Source organism: Pongo abelii, chromosome 19 (genome assembly GCF_028885655.2).
Source record: "Pongo abelii isolate AG06213 chromosome 19, NHGRI_mPonAbe1-v2.0_pri, whole genome shotgun sequence".
Lineage (NCBI taxonomy): Eukaryota > Metazoa > Chordata > Mammalia > Primates > Hominidae > Pongo > Pongo abelii.
Window position 1 is genome coordinate 76,808,860 of NC_072004.2, and position 18,667 is coordinate 76,827,526.

The following is an 18,667-nucleotide window of genomic DNA, read 5'->3' on the forward strand; positions in this document are numbered from 1 at the left end:
GTGGGTTAGGGATGAGTTGTCAGGAGTTGGGAGAATACGTCTCCTAATGCAACGAGGAACAGATCCGGCTGGGTTGGAGGGAAGGGAGGAGGGCCTGGGCCCCCTCAGCCCACTTCACTCCCCACCTCTGCACCCCTGCCTAGCCTCTTGACCAGGAAGTTGAGCTACCTTCACTAAAGAAGAGTGGAGACAGGAGACGGGGCCCTTCTCTCTGGGACAGGACTCTCCCTGTGGGGCTCCTCAGAGGTGAGGTCCTGCCTCTGGGCCCCTGGGAGTCCCTGCACCTTAAAGGTATTGTGCCCATACATTCTGGATGGGGCCTGCGAGGATGGTCGGGGTCATAGTGCCACCTGCTGGGGCTCTCAGGAAAAGCAGCTGGAGAGACGCTGACATACGGGGGGCGGGGTGTGTGTGTGTGTGTGTGTGTGTGTGTGTGTGTGTGTGTGTCTCGGTTGTGGTGGTGGTGGGGCAATTAATAACACCTCACCACAGATCTTAAAATTTGCCTGATATTGAACCCTTACCCGCTTTCCAAGGAAGCAGCCAAAAGAGCGCAGAGGAAGTGATACTGGAATTCAACTGGGGCTCCCAGGGAAAGCCAGGGCCGCAGGGACATGATTGCATTCCTTGGAACTGCTGTTTTTTGAACTTCATTCATGAAGCCTGGTTTCTAGGGATGCTTTCTCTTTTCATGGACCCAGAAGGAAAGTGGAGATTGTTCTTCGTGCTTCTATGTGAAATGGGGTTTCAAGGGCAAAAAACAAGTAAGCACTTTGAATATCTTTGTGTTTTATTACACCGATAAGAGGAAGAAAAGCATGTTACATTGTAAATGTCGATGATTAGAAACAGTCCAAGGTGATCATTGTAATGTCAATTTCTGAAGCAGTTGGGAGAAATAAGTAGGATAATGAAATGAATCAGCACAGTGCCTCTCACTTGCTAAATACTCCTCATGTTGGGAAATTCATTGATAAAATGAAACCCACTGTGGAGGAAGTGATTGGCCTTCCTGGCAAGCCAGGCTGGAGGTGAGCAGGGTTGGCCAGGGTCATGGGGTGATGTCTTGGTTGGAAGCCACCAGGTGACCTGTGTCCTGTTGACACACAAGTATGCTGCTCAGTAACTCCCTGGAATTATTTTTAAAAAGCTAGATGTGCGAATAAAGAATTTGGGGGATTACAATTTTGGTTTGTAAATGAACCCTTTGCTTTAGGAAGAACTCAGCACAGGACCCTTGCAAGTATTTTTTTTCTTTTTCTTTCTTTTTTTTTTTGAGACAGAGTCTCGCTCTGTCGCCCAGGCTGTAGTGCAGTGGCGCGATCTCGGCTCACTGCAACCTCCACCTCCCAGGTTCAAGCAATTCTCCTGCCTCAGCCTCCCAAGTAGCTGGGACTACAGGTGCCCGCCACCACGCTAGGCTAATTTTTGTATTTTTAGTAGAGATGGGGTTTCAGCATGTTGGCCAGGCTGGTCTTGATCTCTTGACCTCGTGATCTGCCCGCCTCGGCCTCCCAAAGTGCTGGAATTACAGGCGTGAGCCACCGTGCCTGGCTGAACCTTGCAAATATTTCACATGACATTTGTTTTGCCCCCTTCATCCCTTTACTTATGTAACCAAACTCCACCTGCAGTGACAAGGCTGGCCTGATAACCTACTCATGGAGCCAAATGCAGATGCTTCTTAGGCAGAATTTGGAGTATAAATGGGAGAATATTTGGGGGGCTGGAGGGTGGGACTGATGTTGGGGAATCAGCAAGCACCAGGCCACCATCTTGATGTATGACATTTGTTTCCCCATCGAATCCTCACTAGAACCCCATGCAAGAGCTGCCGCTGCCACCCTCGTTTTACAAATAAGGGACTTGTGGCCCAGGGAGGCTGTGTGACCTGTCTGAGGTCATAGTCTTGATAAACGCTAGAGGTGGGATGTGAAAGCAGAGAGTCTGGGGTGACTCCAAAGGGCTGAGGCTGGGAACACAGGAAGGTGGTGATGCCCCTGCTGGGAATGTGCCTGGGGGAAGGTTTGGAGGGATGGCTCATGGTCAGTGGGATTTAGTTTCCCACTCACCAGGCAGAGGACTGACCTGGTATATGCCTTCAGGGCTGATATGCACAATTGTGCATGTTGTGCACTGCAAAAGGTTACCCCACACATGAGGACACTGCACATCATGGCCATATTTGCAGTGACTGTTTTCTGACAGTTGGAAATAAAGTGCCTGCAGGAGGAGGGACCTCTTTCTAAATCACTCAGAGGGGCTTCATGGGTGGGTGGCGTTTTCCACGTGTACATCACCATCTTTCTCCACCCAAGGGAGTGAGCAGGTACTGGGGCAACTTTAGGCCATTGCTCCAACCCCTGTGTTGAGGGGGTGGAGGAACCTTTTGCATTTTCTGCCCCCTCTTCACTTCTCCCAGAAGTCATGGGAGGGGCAACAGACAGCAAAAGTCTTCTCTGTGTCACTGGCCCTACTGTTTTCTCTCTGAGACATCTGGCTGAAGATTCAGGCTCTTGCCATCCCTGTAGAAGAAACAGGATCACACAATTGGTGGTAAGGTGGGGAGGGAAGGAAGGAGAAGTGAGGAACAGCTGAGTGGGTCAGTGGATCAGAAGAGATAGAACAGGGCCTGCCTTAAAAAAAAAAAAAAATCACAGGCCAGGTGTGGTGGCTTATGCTTGTAATTCCAACTCTTTGGAAGGCCAAGGCAGGAGGATCCCCTGAACCCACGAGTTCAAGACCAGCCTGGGCAACATACGGAGACCCCATTTCTACAAAAAATGAAAAAATTAGCTGGGCATGGTGGTACTCGCTTGTAATCCCAGCTTCTCAGGAGGCTAAGGCAGGAGGATCGCTTGAGCCTGGGAGGTCAAGGCTGCAGTGAGCCATGGTGGTGCCACTGCACTCCATCCTGGGTGACAGAGCAAGACCCTGTCTCAAAATAAATTAATTAATTTTAAAAATTAAAATAAAATTTAAAAAGTACATATACACACACATCCACATATATATAAAATGTCATAGATAATTTGGGTTGTTTTAACAAGCATATATCAGCCTTCAAGCAGATGCCGTCCATAAAAATCCGGGTTTACAAAAACAGATAATTTGGCATAGAGGCCTGTGCACAGAGAGGGGATTAATCACCATATAAAATGGTTTCCAGTGGGTTGTTTTCTTTTCTAAAGAATTTTGTTTTGTTTTTTGAGAAGGAGTCTCGCTCTGTCGCCCAGGCTGGAGTGAAGTGGAGTGATCTTGGCTCACTGCAACCTCTTCCTCCCGGGTTCAAGCCATTCTCCTGCCTCAGCCTCCCGAGTAGCTGGGATTACAGGCGCCCGCCTCCATGCCCAGCTAATTTTTGTATTTTTAGTAGAGACAGGCTTTCACCATGTTGGCCAGGCTGGTCTTGAACTCCTGACCTCAGGAGTTCTGCCCGCCTCAGCCTCCCAAAGTACTGGAATTACAGGCATGAGCCACCGCACCTGGTCTCTAAAGAATTTTAAGTGAATTTCCAAGAGTTTCAAAGATGATTGTTATGTTTATGGAATGCCTATTCTATTAGCTCTGAACTCATGCTAATATGTTTGTGGCCATGCGACCCAGCATACACTCTGTCCTTGTGGCCACTGCCAATGGGACCAGCTGTGGGTAGCTGACCCTTGGCACCCTTAGCCCCTGGCGGGCCCAGGCAGCACTGGTGTGGTGTCCACTTTTTTCTCAGACACTTGCATCAGGATGTCTGGTAGATGCCACCGGGCCCCAAAGCTGTATGGCTGTGGCACAACGCAGGCGTCAAGGCAGCCATGACTGCCATGCACAGGCTGTAAATTCTTTATGTGTATATATATATATATGCATTTTTTATTATACTTTAAGTTCTAGGGTACATGTGCACAACGTGCAGGTTTGTTACATAGGTATACATGTGCCGTGTTGATGTGCTGCACCCATCAACTCATCATTTACACTAGGCATTTCTCCCAATGCTCTCCCTCCCCCATTCCCCCCTGCCAAGAGGCCCCGGTGTATGATGTTCCCTGCCCTGTGTCCATGTGTTCTGATTGTTCAGTTCCCACCTATGAGAACATGCAGTGTTTGGTTTTCTATCCTTGTGATAATTTGCTGAGAATGATGGTTTCCAGCTTCATCTATGTCCCTGCAAAGGACATGAACTCATCCTTTTTTATGGCTGCATAGTATTCCATGGTGTATATGTGCCACATTTTCTTTCTTTCTTATTTTTTCTTTTTCTTTTTTTTTTTGACGGAGTCTCACTCTGTCTCCCAGGCTGGAGTGCAGTGGCGTGATCTCGGCTCACTGCAAGCTCCGCTTCCCGGGTTCATGCCATTCTCCTGCCTCAGCCTCCTGAGTAGCTGGGACTACAGGTGCCCGCCACCATGCCCGGCTAATTTTTTGTATTTTTAGTAGAGACAGGGTTTCACCGTGTTAGCCAGGATGGTCTCGATCTCCTTTGACCTCATGATCCGCCCGCCTCAGCCTCCCAAAGTGCCAGGATTACAGGCATGAGCCACCACGCCCGGCCCATTTTCTTGATCCAGTCTATCATTGATGGACACCTGGGTTGGTTCCAAGTCTTTGCTATTGTGAATAGTGCCACAATAAACGTATGTGTGCATGTGTCTTTATAGTAGCATGATTTATAATCCTTTATGTACATACCCAGTAATGGGATCGCTGGGTCAAATGGTATTGCTAGTTCTAGATCCTTGAGGAATCGCCACACTGTCTTCCACAATGGTTGAACTAATTTACACACCCACCAACAGTGTAAAAGCGTTCCTATTTCTCCACATCCTTTCCCGAATCTGTTGTTTCCTGACTTTTTAATGATCGCCATTCTAACTGGCGTGAGATGGCATCTCATTGTGGTTTTGATTTGCATTTCTCTGATGACCAGTGATGATGAGCATTTTTTCATGTGTCTGTTGGCTGCATAAATGTCTTCTTTTGAGAAGTCTCTGTTCATATCCTTTGCTCATTTTTTGATGGGGTTGTTTTTTTCTTGTAAATTTAAGCTCTTTGTAGATTCTGGATATTAGCCCTTTTGCAGGCTGTAAATTCTAAGCAGCAGGAAGTAGGTGTGAGTAGAAGTGGAGGCAGAAAGCAGCCGGTTCTGTTTCCAAGGGCATTCTCCTTTCCTGTACCCCTGTGTCATCACCATGGAACCCCTTTCCCGATGCTACTTCCAACGGGAGGCAGAGGGTGGGAGAATTCAGGTTGGAAGGCTTATCCTTAGGAAAGAGGGTGCCGACAGACAAGGCTCCTTGGAAGCCTGACAAATCAAATTTACCATTTATTGAGCACCTACTATGTGACAGGAACACGACACACATGATTTCATTTAATCTTTACAACCAGCCCAAAGAGCAGCTTTCTCCCTATTTACAGTCGGAGAAACGGAGGCTCTGAGAGATTGTAAGGGACTTGCCCAAGGTCACCCAGCTAGGAAGGAAAGCCAAAAGGCCAGCCTAGGTATCCCGGCGGTCCAGGATCAGAGACACTGCTGTGAGGCTTCCTGGTGGGAAGAAGGAAAGTCATGCATCAATATTCATCACCGAGTGAGACTGAGAGTTCAGTCCTGTCCCAGGCACCTCTGGGCAGGAGGGTGGAGAATCCGAAAGAAAGAGGCCCGTCCCTGGTCCTCAAGGTCGTGCCAACAGGCTAACTAAGCCGTGTCCCAAATTGAGAGTGGGTTAGGGTGGGGCGTGGGGACGCCCTGAGGCAACAGGGCTTCGGAGAAGGGAGCGCTGGGGGCTGCAATGCCAGAGGATTCCTTGAGGATACGGGGCTGGTGGGGCGGGTAGGGGCTGGCCGGGAGCAGGACCGGGAGGAAGGGACACTCTGGACTGGGGAGTGCCGGGTAGATGAAGGCAGGGGAGATGGAGGCTCTGCAGTGTGAGGCAGGCGGACAGGGAAGCCCGCATCCAGCTGAGAGACCTTGAGCAACCACGTCCTCCTCTGAGCTCCGCGTTTGCTGTGTGCAAAGTGAAGGGGTAGGCCGACCCCTCAAGGCCCTGCTTGCGCTCTCTGCGGTGTGTGGGGGGGTCTCTGCTCAGCGGGAGGACAGCCCCTGCCGCGCCGAGCGTCCTCCAGCGTCCGCGGCCGCCGCGAGCAGCGCTGACCCGCAGGGGGCGCTCCTGCAGAAGGCTGGCCGCGGTGGCGCCCTCGGCGGGGCCTGGGCTGGCCTGGGGACCCGGGAGGCCTCCCCCTCCATCCCTCCGGGTCCGCTCCCACCACTTGCCTTCTCACACCGCCCCTTCCCACTCCATGCTCTGGGATTAAAGGCTTGGGAAGTTTCTGGTATCTAGGTCCTTGGGCAGGCCACTTCGCCTCTCTGTGCCTCAGTTTCTTTAGGCGCAAACTGGGTTGTGTGAGGAAGAGATGAGTTATTGGTCAGGAGAGCCTTCCAGCCACAGGTAAGGTAGATATGCCGCTGCTGCACACCCCAATATCATTCCCAGGGCAGGGGCTGCTGCTCTACCACCTCAGGGTTACAGCTTGCTTTAAATCTTTATTTATTTGTTTTTTCAGACAGGGTCTCCCTCTGTTGCCCAGGCTGGAGTGCAGTGGCATGATCACGGCTCACTGCAGCCTCAAACTCCTGGGTTCAAACCATCCTCCTGCCTCAGCCTCCCGAGTAGCTGGAACCACAGGTGCATACCACCATGCCCAGCTATTAATTTTTTTTGTAGAGATGGGATCTTGCTTTGGTGCCCAGGGCTGGTCTTGAACTCCTGGGCTCAAGTGATCCTCCCGTCTCAGTCTCCCAAAGTGCTGGGATTGCAGGCATGAGCCACCATACCCTGCTTTAAACTTTTATTCAAAGTCCTTTTGTGCAAAGATAGAAATAATTCCTGGATCCTACAGAGTGCCTGGCATGATGAGTGATGCTCAAAACGTAGCTGTGGAATGATTAGTTTTTGAAATCATCCAGACAGAAGCTATGAGAAAATCAGACAGTGCACCTCTTCTGAATCACACTGGAAGATGTCCACATTCATCTTCACATTTCTCACCACTGTTCTGTGAGGAAGACGGACAGGGAGTGTTGTATCCATTTTATGGATGAGGAAACCGAGGTCGCAGAGGAAGCCAGAGACAAGATTTTAAGTTAGGACCCAGGGTTCTCTCCACACAACCTCAGGTAAATTATCCTGTTGTTGCTAGTGACTCCTATTGGAGACATGTGGTATTGCAACCAGGCCACATTAGACACTGAAGGCACCTCATGAGGAAGAAGGCGGGCACATCCTGGGTGCCAAGCCCAGAGAGGGAGAAACTAGGGCAGATATTAATATTGGAGCTGGGGGGATGAAATGATATTTCAGAATCAATAACAGATTGGAAAGGCTTGGCTAGTTTAAAAAACATTCCCTATTTTTAAGTCCCCAACACTTTTTCAACCTCCTCTCACTCCAAAGTAGAACTTAATGTAGCAAAGGTATGCTTTGTAGGGTGAACCCTTATAATTATAATAACAACCAGTGGGAAAAGTTGGTTTCCTTTCAAACATTTGTGTGACTAATTAGGAGGGACTATTCCATTCGTTAAAGTGAAGAAAGAAGGACTGAAAAAAAAAAAATCACTCTGCAAAATCCAGCTCAAACATTGCTGCATCTCAGTCGCCATTGTCTTAGCTACCTCTTCCCTGGAACAATGAATTGATTGTTTTCTTTCCTGGGTTCCTGCCTTATTTGGTACTTTCTTCTCTTTACTGCCACACAGTCATTAAATATGTGTCTTTGGTGCCAGCTCCCTGGCTTCTAATCCCAGTTCTAAGCTTACTAGCTGGCCAGTTACTTGACTTCTCTGTGCCCATTTCCTCACTTGTAAAATGTTGTGAGCATTGAATGGGTTAACAGTTTTGTAGGACTTAGAACAATACCTGGTGTAATGTAAGTGCTCAATAACTAGTTTACACTTATATAGATATGTCAGAATGCTCTCTGTATTTATTTATGTGTCTTTCCCAACAAACTGTGTGCTCCTCAAGGACAAGAACTGACTTCATCATCTCCTATTCCAGGGTTTAGCACCAGATGCTTATTCAAAGTATGTTAAACTGAATATTATATATTCATACTTTATTATTATTTTTTCTAAGACAAGGTTCTTTTTCTGTTGCACAGGCTGGAGTGCAGTGGTGGCATCATGGCTCATTGCAGTTGCAACTTCCCATGCTCAAGACGTCCTCCCATCTCAGCCTCCAGGGTAGGTGGGACTACAGGCATGTGCCACAATGCCTGGCTAATTTTTTTTTCTTTTTTGTATTAGCAGGGTCTCACTGTGTTGCCAAGGCTGGTCTTGAACTCCTCGCCTCAAGCAATCCTCCTGCCTCAGTCTCCCAGAATGCTAGGATTACAGGCATGAGCCACTGTATCCAGCCTATACTTTATATAAAATAGAAAATATGCAGTGAGGTGGAGTTAGCCACCTTTTTTTTTTTTTTTTTTTTTTTTTGATAAGTTAAGCCTCAGCTTACTGCTTCCCAGAGATAAACCAAGGTTCGAGTCTCTCCTTTGTTTAAAGAAAAACATCTGGCTGGGCCACTGCAGTCCTACCATGAGTTCAGGAAAACATGCTGTGGTCCAGCTGTCTACCAGTCAGGACATGGTTAATGAGCACTTCCTGTAAACTTATTTGTACCTGCAGTTCTGATAATATGACCTGGAGGAAATGGTCTGGTTGTGGCCGATTTCTAAAACTAACTGCAAAGGATTGCATTCCTCTAGGCACCTATGAACTTCAGGATGGGACCCCTTTCCTCTCATCCTTCTTTTTAGAGAGTTTAGAGAGCAATAACTTACTCAGATGAAAACAAACTAAAAGGTGTTGAGAATGCCTCTGTGCAGACCCAAATCTATAGGATGTTATTTATAGTAAATTATGGCATATTTTAAAACTTCTATTCCCTAAGAAAGTTGTTTTCTTGCCTCCCTCCTTCCCTTCCTTCCTTCCTCTTTCTTCTTTCTTTTCTTTTTTTTTTTTTTTTTTGGAGATGGAGTTTTGCTCTTATTGCCCCAGGGCTGGAATGCAATGGTGGGATCTCTGCTCACTGCAATCTCCGCCTCCCAGGTGCAAGCGATTCTCCTGCCTCAGCCTCCTAAGTAGCTGGGACTACAGGCATGTACCACCACACCTGGCTAATTTTTTGTATTTTTAGTAGAGATGGGGTTTCACCATGTTGACCAGTCTGGTCTGGAACTCCTGACCTCAGGTGATCCACTCGCCTCGGCCTCCCAAAGTGCTTGGATTACACACGTAAGCCACAGTGTCTGGTCTCCTTCCTCCTTCTTTTGAGCAGTATCCATAGCTGTGTCCTGTGTGGAACACCTTTCTTCTGTAAAACACCCCAATGTAGAGTCTTTCACTAGTGCTTTGCCCATAGGGGACTTCACGGTGGTTGAAGACAGAATGCCCTGTTGCTCCATGCCACCTGCCCAGCCATCTCCTGGTCTCCAGGTCAGCTCACTGTATTCTATGCTCCTGGAAGTGGTTACCAGGGCTGGGGTGGGGGTTATATTCACAGTGAGCCCAGTGCCCAAACAGAGCTTGGACATATATGTCACCTGACATACATGAGTCGACTTGCAGGGACAATGGAGTGAGTTATCTGAATTTTTTTTTTTTTTTTTTTTTTTTTTTTTTTTTTTTTGAGACAGAGCCTTGCTCTGTCACCCTGGCTAGAGTGCAGTGGCACAATCTCGGCTCACTGCAACCTCTGCCTCCCTGGTTCAAACGATTTTCCTGCCTTAGCCTCCCGAGTAGCTGGGTACTACAGGTGCCCCCACCACACCTGGCTAATTTTTGTATTTTTAGTAGTGATGGGTTTCACCATCTTGGCCAGGCTGGTCTCAAACTCCTGACCTTGTGATCCAACCACCTCGGCCTCCCAAAGTGCAGGGATTACACACGTGAGCCACTGTGCTGGCTTTTTTTTTTGAGATCAAATCTCGCTCTGTCCCCCAGGCTAGAGTGCAGTGGTGCGATCTCCTCTCACTGCAAACTCTGCCTCCTGAGTTCAAGCGATTCTCCTGCTTCAGCCATCTGAGTAGCTGGAATTACAGGCACCTGCCACCATGCCCAGCTAATTTTTGTATTTTCAGCAGAGATGGGGTTTTGCCATGTTAGCCAGGGTGGTCTTGAACTCCTGATCTCAGGTGCTCCACCCACTTCAGCCTCCCAAAGTGCTGGGATTACAGGCGTGAGCCACCGCACCTGGCCATGTTATCTGAAATTGAGATTTCCCCTCCAGGTCACTACTTACCTATAACTACTAGACAGAACTGGACTGCTCAAAGCACTCCTGCTAGTTTCAACCGTGTCAGTACAGATGGCTCATCCTGTCTCTCATGAACATTATAAAATCAGGGTCAGGGTTTGTAGCCATCAATAAGTCAGGTCTGACCTTCCACGGTCCAGTGTTTATTCATTCAGTTATTCATTCATTAATTCAGTTATTTAACAATGTTTTTACTGTGGGCTGAAACTCAGTACCACTATGGGAGGAAGTGTGGGATAGAAAAGAAACAGGGGACAGGGTCTCAGATCTTGAGGTGTCTGCAATCTACACATAGCAGGGATGCCTAATCTCCCAAACTCAAGGACAGTGTATATCAACATAGGCACTGGCACAAAGTACAGTTGTGCCCATAAAGGTTGTAGAACCAATGTGGTGAGTGAGCAGAGGCAGGAATTGTCAGTCAAGGGGGTTCCAGCTGCCCTTGGCCACAGAAGCATGGCTGGGTGGGGGGACACCAAAGGGCTGCTTCTCTGCATTCAGCCTGCCTTGGCTGAACTCAAAGATGCTGCTGGATAAAGGGCTGGAGAATGGCCTTGGATAGGCAAGGGGCAAGAGAAGGTGGGTCCCACACCATCCTCACAACACAATTCAAAATTTTCTTTGAGGAAGAAGAGGGAGGGAGGGAGGAACAGAAGTGAGAAGGCCTCGAACTGGAAGTGCCATGGGGAGTGGTGAGCTCTGCCATCTCTGGAGTGAGCTCCCCAAGATAGGACAGGGCCCTTCCCACAGAAGGACAGATGAGTGAAGGTCACAGAGGACTCCAGTCCAGAAATACTGCCCTGCCCCTCCCAAATACCTTTCCTGAAAATGCTTAAAGTTCCACCATTGGAGATGTATTGTTATGTATTTGTTTCCTCCCCACTTTCAGTAATTTTTTTCATTATAAATGTCAAACATGCTTGTCACAGAAAACTAGGAAAATGCAAGGAGGATAAAAATGTTTCTTACCCACACTCCCAACCTTTAAGGCAGCCCCTGTTAACATTTTGGTGTCCTTCTCTGCCCCCTTTTTTGTCATTTTCAGGCATGGCTGTGAGTTCCCTGGAGGGGATTCTGAAGCCCACTTTCCCCACTCAGCTTCAGTCCTATTTCAGTCTGGTGTTCCAGAAAAATCAACTCTCCCATCTCCGAGAGCCAGTGAGTTCTATGACCTTGAGGAAGTCATTCATCTTTCTGGACTTTAGTGCCCTCATCTGTATAATGGGGACAATCATGGCCCACATGCTACCTCACAGTGTTCCAGAGTCAGTGCTAGTGGAGTGTTGCAAGGGCATTGCCAATACAGTTCAAATATGTGGGGCTAGGACGGATGGGAGTGGTCAGGACACAGCCAGTCATCATAGGGCTATGACAAGAAGGCCAGGTCACAGGGAGGATGGGGAAGGACAGGGAGAGGGACAGGTGAGCCCACACCCACACCAGTCCTGTCTGGGCTCCCCAGGACCAGCCCTCCTGGGCAGCTGTGTGTTAGGTCAGCATGGGCACCTTCCCTCGGACCTGCTGGGGCATCATCTGTTCCACTTCCTGTTGGGTCCAGAGTTCACTTCCAGTGCAGTTTGAGGGAGATTAGAGGAGAGAGCCAGCCTGGGAAGCTGCATTTCCACTTGGGAGGCACAGGAGATATGGAGCCAATCAAAGGCAGATGGTTCCTGAGGGTTTGCTTCAGGCAGGGTGGGCTGGCCTGGCGGCAGGTGCCACGAAGAGGAAGGAGAGGTCTGCAGACATCCTGGAGCTAGATTTGATGTGGTCATAGCAACGCTTTCAGCCTCGTCATGTTTGTGATTTCCAAAGTGTGTGTGTGTGTGCACGTGCGTGTGTGCACAAGAGGAGGAGAGGGCTCCAGCCCTGAGCCCTGGCTGCCTTGGGCTGGTTAATGGAGACAGGTAGCTGCATGTGGATATCTAAGAATGCTTCTCTCGCATACCTGTGTGAACATGTGGACCCAGGACCAGCTGTGGGGCTGCCCAGGAATGTAGACACCCGTGGGGGAGCAGCGGGGGTCTGTGTGTCACCAACTGCCTGGACTTGGGCTGTAGTGCGTGTGCCCCATGGAGCCTGTGTCCGAGCCCCGGAAGGAGTGCTTCCGTCAGCACACATGTGTTTGTATGATACTTTACATCTTTACAGCCATAAAAAGGCCACAAACCAGGGTTATAAGCAGAAAACAACATTTGTTTCCTGAGTACCTACTATGTGCTGGGACCTGTGCCAGGCTCTGGAGACACAGAGAGAAATAAAACTCAGGCCGGCCCTTCAGGAGCCCACAGGGCAGAGGGAAGGTGGCAGAGCAACAAATCATTTATGGCACAGGCTGTAGGTCCCAAGGGCTGCTCTTCATGTCCTTCCTCAGGGATCCTATAATATCACAATTGCAGGGATGATCTGTTTTCACTGCCATTTCCCCCTCCAGGCTATAAGCCCCTTGGGGATGGACACTTAGGAGGTACACGATGCTCTGTAAGGATGTATATTGCAAAGGTGTCTGTGAGTCAGGCTGTGCCTGGGCAGTTCTGAGCCAGCCACGGCCAATCATGAGCCACAGCCAGTACTGACAGTACTGCTGGGCTAGGGCTGGGCTCAATTCCTGCCTCCACTACAGCTGGCCCACCTACACCTGCTACGTCAGCTCTCCCAGCCTCTGTTTTTTCATCTGTGCAATGGGGTTATGATTGTCCCAGCCTCCCAGAGGGCTTGAGGCTTTAGTGAGATTGTGAGCCAGGCCCAGCACATGTGTGTGCGTGCACACGTACACACACACACACACACACATAGCTTGGTACACAGGAGCTGCTGTGGAATTATTATTATTAGCGAGAAGGAGCTATTATCTGGGCAGTTCTGTGCAGCCTTATTGGCCAAAAAGACAGAAGCAGAACTCTGAAGCCTCCATGGGCAAGCTGGGAGGCACCCCAGCAGACAGAAACCTGGTACAGTACTAACATCAGGAAGAGGGAGCCCAAGCGTGGGGCCATGCCATTGGCTGGCAAGGATTCAAGAGCAGCCATCTAAATATTTTCCTCGTGTTTCTCACTCTCCAACCAGTGATGTCTCCATCGAGTCTTGGGTGCTTCTTCCAGTCTCTGATTCATAGGCTTACCCATCAGACATCAACATGTAACTTTCATGAAATTTTGAAAAGGTGTCACTTTGGGAGAATGTGCCCTGTCTTCTCCATGCACAAGCATGCTTGTGTGTGCTTAGGGGCATGAGAACAGGAGGAGCAGCTAGGCAGCCTGAGCCCAACCCACTCCATCCTCACCTGTCTCGGGGGTGTGGCTGGGGCCTGGTGGGGTCTATCTGCCACCCCAGTCCATGGCTTTTCCTTCTCTCTGACTCACACTGGTCCAGCTCAGGCCCCTCATCCTCTAGCTTCTGTGATCATGGTTCAAAGTCTTACCAGTGATATGCTGGAGCTGGGTCCAGCTGGCCTGCAGGGCTAGCTGTGCACATGTCTTCCTAACTCCAGTGATCAGAAACGATGACACATTGGTGGCATGAAGTCAGCCATCATGGGAATATTTAAGGCACAGAGATCAATGATACAAATCAGATGATACAAATCAGACCAAATGATACAAATCAGACCACCATCAACCCTCCTTGAGAACCAGTTGTAAACACCATCACACCCCGGTCCTGCCTGCAGGTATAACGATCACTGATATTAGGTGCCGGCACCTACTAGGCATTTTTTTTTTTTTTTTTTTTTTTTTTCTGAGATGGAGTCCCGTTCTATTGCCCAGGCCAGAGTGCATTTTGTGATTTTGGCTCACTGCAACCTCCACCTCCCAGGTTCAAGCAATTCTCTTGCCTCAGCCTCCCGAGTAGCTGGGATTACAGGCATGCACTGCCACGCCCAGCTAATGTCTTTGTATTTTTAGTGGAGACAGGGTTTCGCCATGTTGGTCAGGCTGGTCTCGAATTCCTGACCTCAGGTGATCCTCTCACCTCGGACTCCCAAAGTGCTGGGATTACAGGCGTGAGCCAATGTGCCTGACCAGCATTTAACATCTTACCTGCACAAAAATCCTGTTAGATATTTCTCATCATCCATATTTCGTATGGGGCTTATAACTTACATGATTTGACTCCAGGTCTCTGCACATTACATTGGGCCATGTGGCCTCAATAAGTAGAACCATGGGATTTGATAGGGCTGGCAGAGCTGTTAGGAATCATCAGATCATCTAATCGCTGCGCTCATTTGACAGAGAAACTGAGCTCAAAGAGGCTCTAAGAGGTGGGGGCTTCCTCTGTTAATGCCACCTAACATGGTAGCCACCATCTTCCCAACACCTCTCCCAGCCCCCTACCATGCTGGTGTCCACTGAAAAGCCAAGGTCGCAGTCACTTGATGTTCCCTATGCATGGCTGATTTTTTGGAAACTTTACATGTAGATCTTGACATTCATTGCAAGTTGTATTTTGTTTTGCTTGATTTGACCCAGTGTTCGAGACTCTCAAAAACATTTTAAATCTCACTTGGATCATTGGTTGTATGTCTCCTTTCTAGACAGGTACCACCCGCTGCTTTGATCTCTGCACCTTCGCAGCAGAAATTGGGGTTAAACTTTAAAAAATAATAAGCAAAACAGAACTTTGGGGCCCAACACTTGAAGTTCTCACCCTATCTACCAGAGATTCTGGCATCTACACACCTTGGAAAGTGGGTCCCTCCTCCCGCAGGGCTCTATCTGCCCCACTGTCCACTCTGGATTTCTGCGCTGGGGAACATCAGCAGCATTTTGTCAAAAGCCCACGGAGGCCCACGCTGCGCGCCTCGCCGGTGACAGTCACTCTCCCGTTTAAAAACAGGGCGCCCTTTCCTCTCTCCCATCTGACCAAGACTCTTTGCCTGGCAACAGGGTCCCCCGAGCCATTGGGCATGCATTTCCCCCGCTTCCAGAGAGCGGTTCTGCGCCAGGACCCGGCCCTGCCCTGAGTCTGGGGGCTGCGGCGAAGAGACCCGCACTTGCCGGGCAGGAGGGCGGACAATGACCCGGGTTTTCCACCGACTCCAGATGCGTCCCTTCTCCTACCCCTCCACCTTTTCTACCTCGGAGAAGCCATTGCGCTTGCCTCCGCCCCACCACGGAGAGGCAGAATCTCCTCCGTCCCCGCCTCGTACCCTCCTCCCCGCCTCTCAGGCCCGGGGGGCTTCATGTTCAGCCACCGCGACCTCGGGCGGGCGCGGCGCCAGGTGAGCGCTCACCTGGGGCCGGAGGGCGGGGCAATGGGGGCGGGCCCTGGGCGGCTGCCCCACCCGCGACGGGGCGGGGCGAGGGCGGCGGGGCCAATGGGGCGGGGGGCTCGCCGCCTGGGGCTGGGGAGCCTCCCAATCTCCTCCTTTCCCAGCGCTGCCTGCCCCGCCCCACCCGGGTTTAAAGTCCCGCGGGCGGGTGGTGGCGGAGCTGCGAGCTTGAGCGGCGCGAGGAGATGCTAGAGGGCGCCGCGCCGCCAGCACCATGCGCCCCCCGCCCGCGCTGGCCCTGGCCGGGCTCTGCCTGCTGGCGCTGCCCGCCGCCGCCGCCGCCGCCTCCTACTTCGGGTCAGTGCCCGCCGCGCCCCCCGCCCGCTCCCCGGCCTGCCTGCCTCTCCCTCCTCCGCTACAGCTGGGCCAATTTTTCCCTCCCGCTGTCCTTGGCCCCGCCGAGGTCTCGAACTCAGACCCTAGCCCGGCGCGACCCAGCCCACTTCGCAGTCGGAGTTCGCGCTCTGAGCTCGGTCTCCGGCTTCCCCGGCTCCGAATCCATCGCCCTGTTCTGTGTCCGAGTCTCTGGTCCCCTCCGCCGCCGCTCTCCTCATCCCGCCGGGTCTCGGACTCTGCGCACGCCTCGGACCCTGGCCCCGTCCGCCCTGGCCCCGCCCGTTCAGGTGTCAGTCCCGCTCTCTGATGCCCCTCTCGGGATCCTCACGCCGGTGCCCCGTCTGCCGCCATCCTGGCCTCCATCGACCCGTCCTTGCCTCGGACTCCTTACCCACCCTCCGCCTTCGCCCTGCGGAGCGGAGACCGAGAGGGCTGGGTGGATGGGTGGGACGGGCTGTTCCCGGTCTCAGGGCAGAGGATCGTGCGCGTCCAGGGAGAATGGGGGAAGCCTCGGACTGTGAGAGCACTAGCTGGAGACGCAGGAAGGAACCGCGCGCTGGGGAAATGCGACCACATCTCAGACCTGGCATGGGGTGATTTCTCAGGAGAACACTGGAAAGAGTGAGAGGGCTCAGTGTGTGTGTGTGTGTGTACATGGTTGGAAAAGGAGAATCACAGTGGGTGGTGACACCTGGGGGGCAGTGGGGTAGGTGACACTGGGGAGACAGCCGGACAGGAACTATGAGGGGAATGTTTGGAGCAAAAGTTATAGGGCAATTTTTTCCAAGTCACTTCTTCTCTGACCCTGAATTGCAGGGATTTGGTGAGGGATGGGGGCGGGTATCATGCGTAAGAAGGCACCTTCCCACCCTCCACCCAAAGCCAACTCCAATATGTACAGCCTGTTACTTTAAGCCTTGCCTCCTTTTAAAATCTTCACCCCAAATCAATAGGAGGCTTACAGTCTGAGTATATACAGCAAAGTCAAGAAAACACCAAGCAAGTGACCTGCTAGAGTCTGCTTTGAAGAAGTAGCCAGGGAGAGGTGTGTAAAGGTCTCAGAAGTTCTGCACAGGTTGGAGTAAGGGCTGTGGGCTAATTTCCAGGTCATGACCCCTGGTGAAAACATGTCTGGGCTGTGGAGGAGGGTATCATCCCAGACCCTAGCTCTGGGCTCAGCTTGCTAATGACATGGGAAGACCACTCAGTCTCTGGGCCTCACTTTCTCCTTTTGTACAAAGAAGGGGCTGAACTTGATATGACTGATCCTTTTGCGATCCACCCCAACAGCAGTGCACAACTTGTTTGTTTCCCGAAGATTTCAGGCTTGAAGGAATGGTTGTTCGCTCGGCAGGCAGGATGTCATCATCACTAGGGCACAGACTCTGGGGTCAGTCTTGCCACTTGCTAGGTGTGCTCTTGGCCAAGTCACTTAACCTCTCTGTCTCTCAGTCTCTCAATCTATAAAATGAAGATTATACTGCCTATTTTATAAGAGGATTGAGCTAGTACATGTAAAGCACTTAGGACAGTGTCTAGCATGCAGTAAGTGCTCAACTAATGCTAGTGACTTTTTTTTTTTTTTAAGACGGAGTCTCCCTCTGTCACTCAGGCTGGAGTGCAGTGATGTGATCTTGGGTCACTGCAACCTCCATCTCCTGGGTTCAAGCGATTCTCCTGCCTCAGCCTCCTGAGTAGCTGGGACTATAGGCGCGTGCCACCATGCCCAGCTAATTTTTGTATTTTTAGTAGAGACAGTGTTTCACCATGTTGGCCATGCTGGTCTCGAACTCCTGACCTCAATCTGCCCAACTCAGCCTCCCAAAGTGCCAGGATTACAGGCATGAGCCACCAGGCCTGGCTAGTTTGTTTTCATTAAGGAAACCAGGTATAGAATCTTGATGTCCTGGCCCTAACAGTTTTCTGAGCTGGAATGGAAAGAGGTGGGACAAATGGTACCTATATCCTCTTATACACTGGCTCATTTCCACAATTCATTTGTTTGCTTGGTTTTTATGGTTGGAGATGGGGCAAGAGTCAGGTGAGATGAGAGGAGAGGGGTTCCAGAAGGATCACCCTAGCTGCTGTATTGGAAGGGAAAGGTGTTCTCAGCAGTACACGGGGTTAGAATTTTGAGGGAACTGAGCATGGAGCAGCCTTGAAAATGACAGGTGAGATGGTCAAATAAGCCTGGGTTAGGGCTGAGAAGGATGAGTATCGGAGCCACCTCTTCCAGGTCAGGAGCCCAGCTGGAAAGAGCTGACAAAAGACAAAGCCACCACCACCCCAATCTGGGGAGCAGGACAGATGCTCAGAGAATCAGCTAAAACTGGGGCCTCGTGATGTTAAGTGTTTGGTCTCAGGGAACAGACAGGATTCAGCCTGAGCTCTCAGTTAAGAAACCCTCTGGTGACTCAGACCAGGTTTCCCAGCTTCCCATCTGCATTCGCTGTCTGGGAGGAATCTGGTATCAGTCATCTACACTGTAGTGGGAAAGTGAGGCAAAGTGCTTCTTCCTCCGCAGTCATTTGCGTTTGATTATAACACGAAGTGCTTTGGCATCCTGATAAGAGAATATGCAAACATCAGGAGGGCAGGTGAGGCCGATTTTCTTGGTCTCTTTGAAATCATAGAATCATAGACTTCAGAGTTGGAAGTGACCCCAGAAGGATCTCTGGTCCAAAACTTACTGCTTCAAGCAGCATGTATTATTATCCCAATTTTTCAGATGAGGTAACCCCCCAACCCCAAAC

General features: G+C 50.5%; 1 protein-coding gene across 1 annotated transcript in view; it reads left to right on the top strand.

The window, feature by feature from the left end:
- Window positions 1-15,736: 15,736 nt before the first annotated feature.
- Window positions 15,737-18,667, top strand: part of WNT9B (Wnt family member 9B) — a 35,487-nt gene continuing 32,556 nt past the window's right edge. The window contains exon 1 of the mRNA XM_024235322.3: window positions 15,737-15,875. Coding sequence (XP_024091090.2) covers window positions 15,793-15,875 — 83 coding nt within the window. The 5' untranslated portion in view covers window positions 15,737-15,792. The remainder of the gene's footprint in view (window positions 15,876-18,667) is intronic.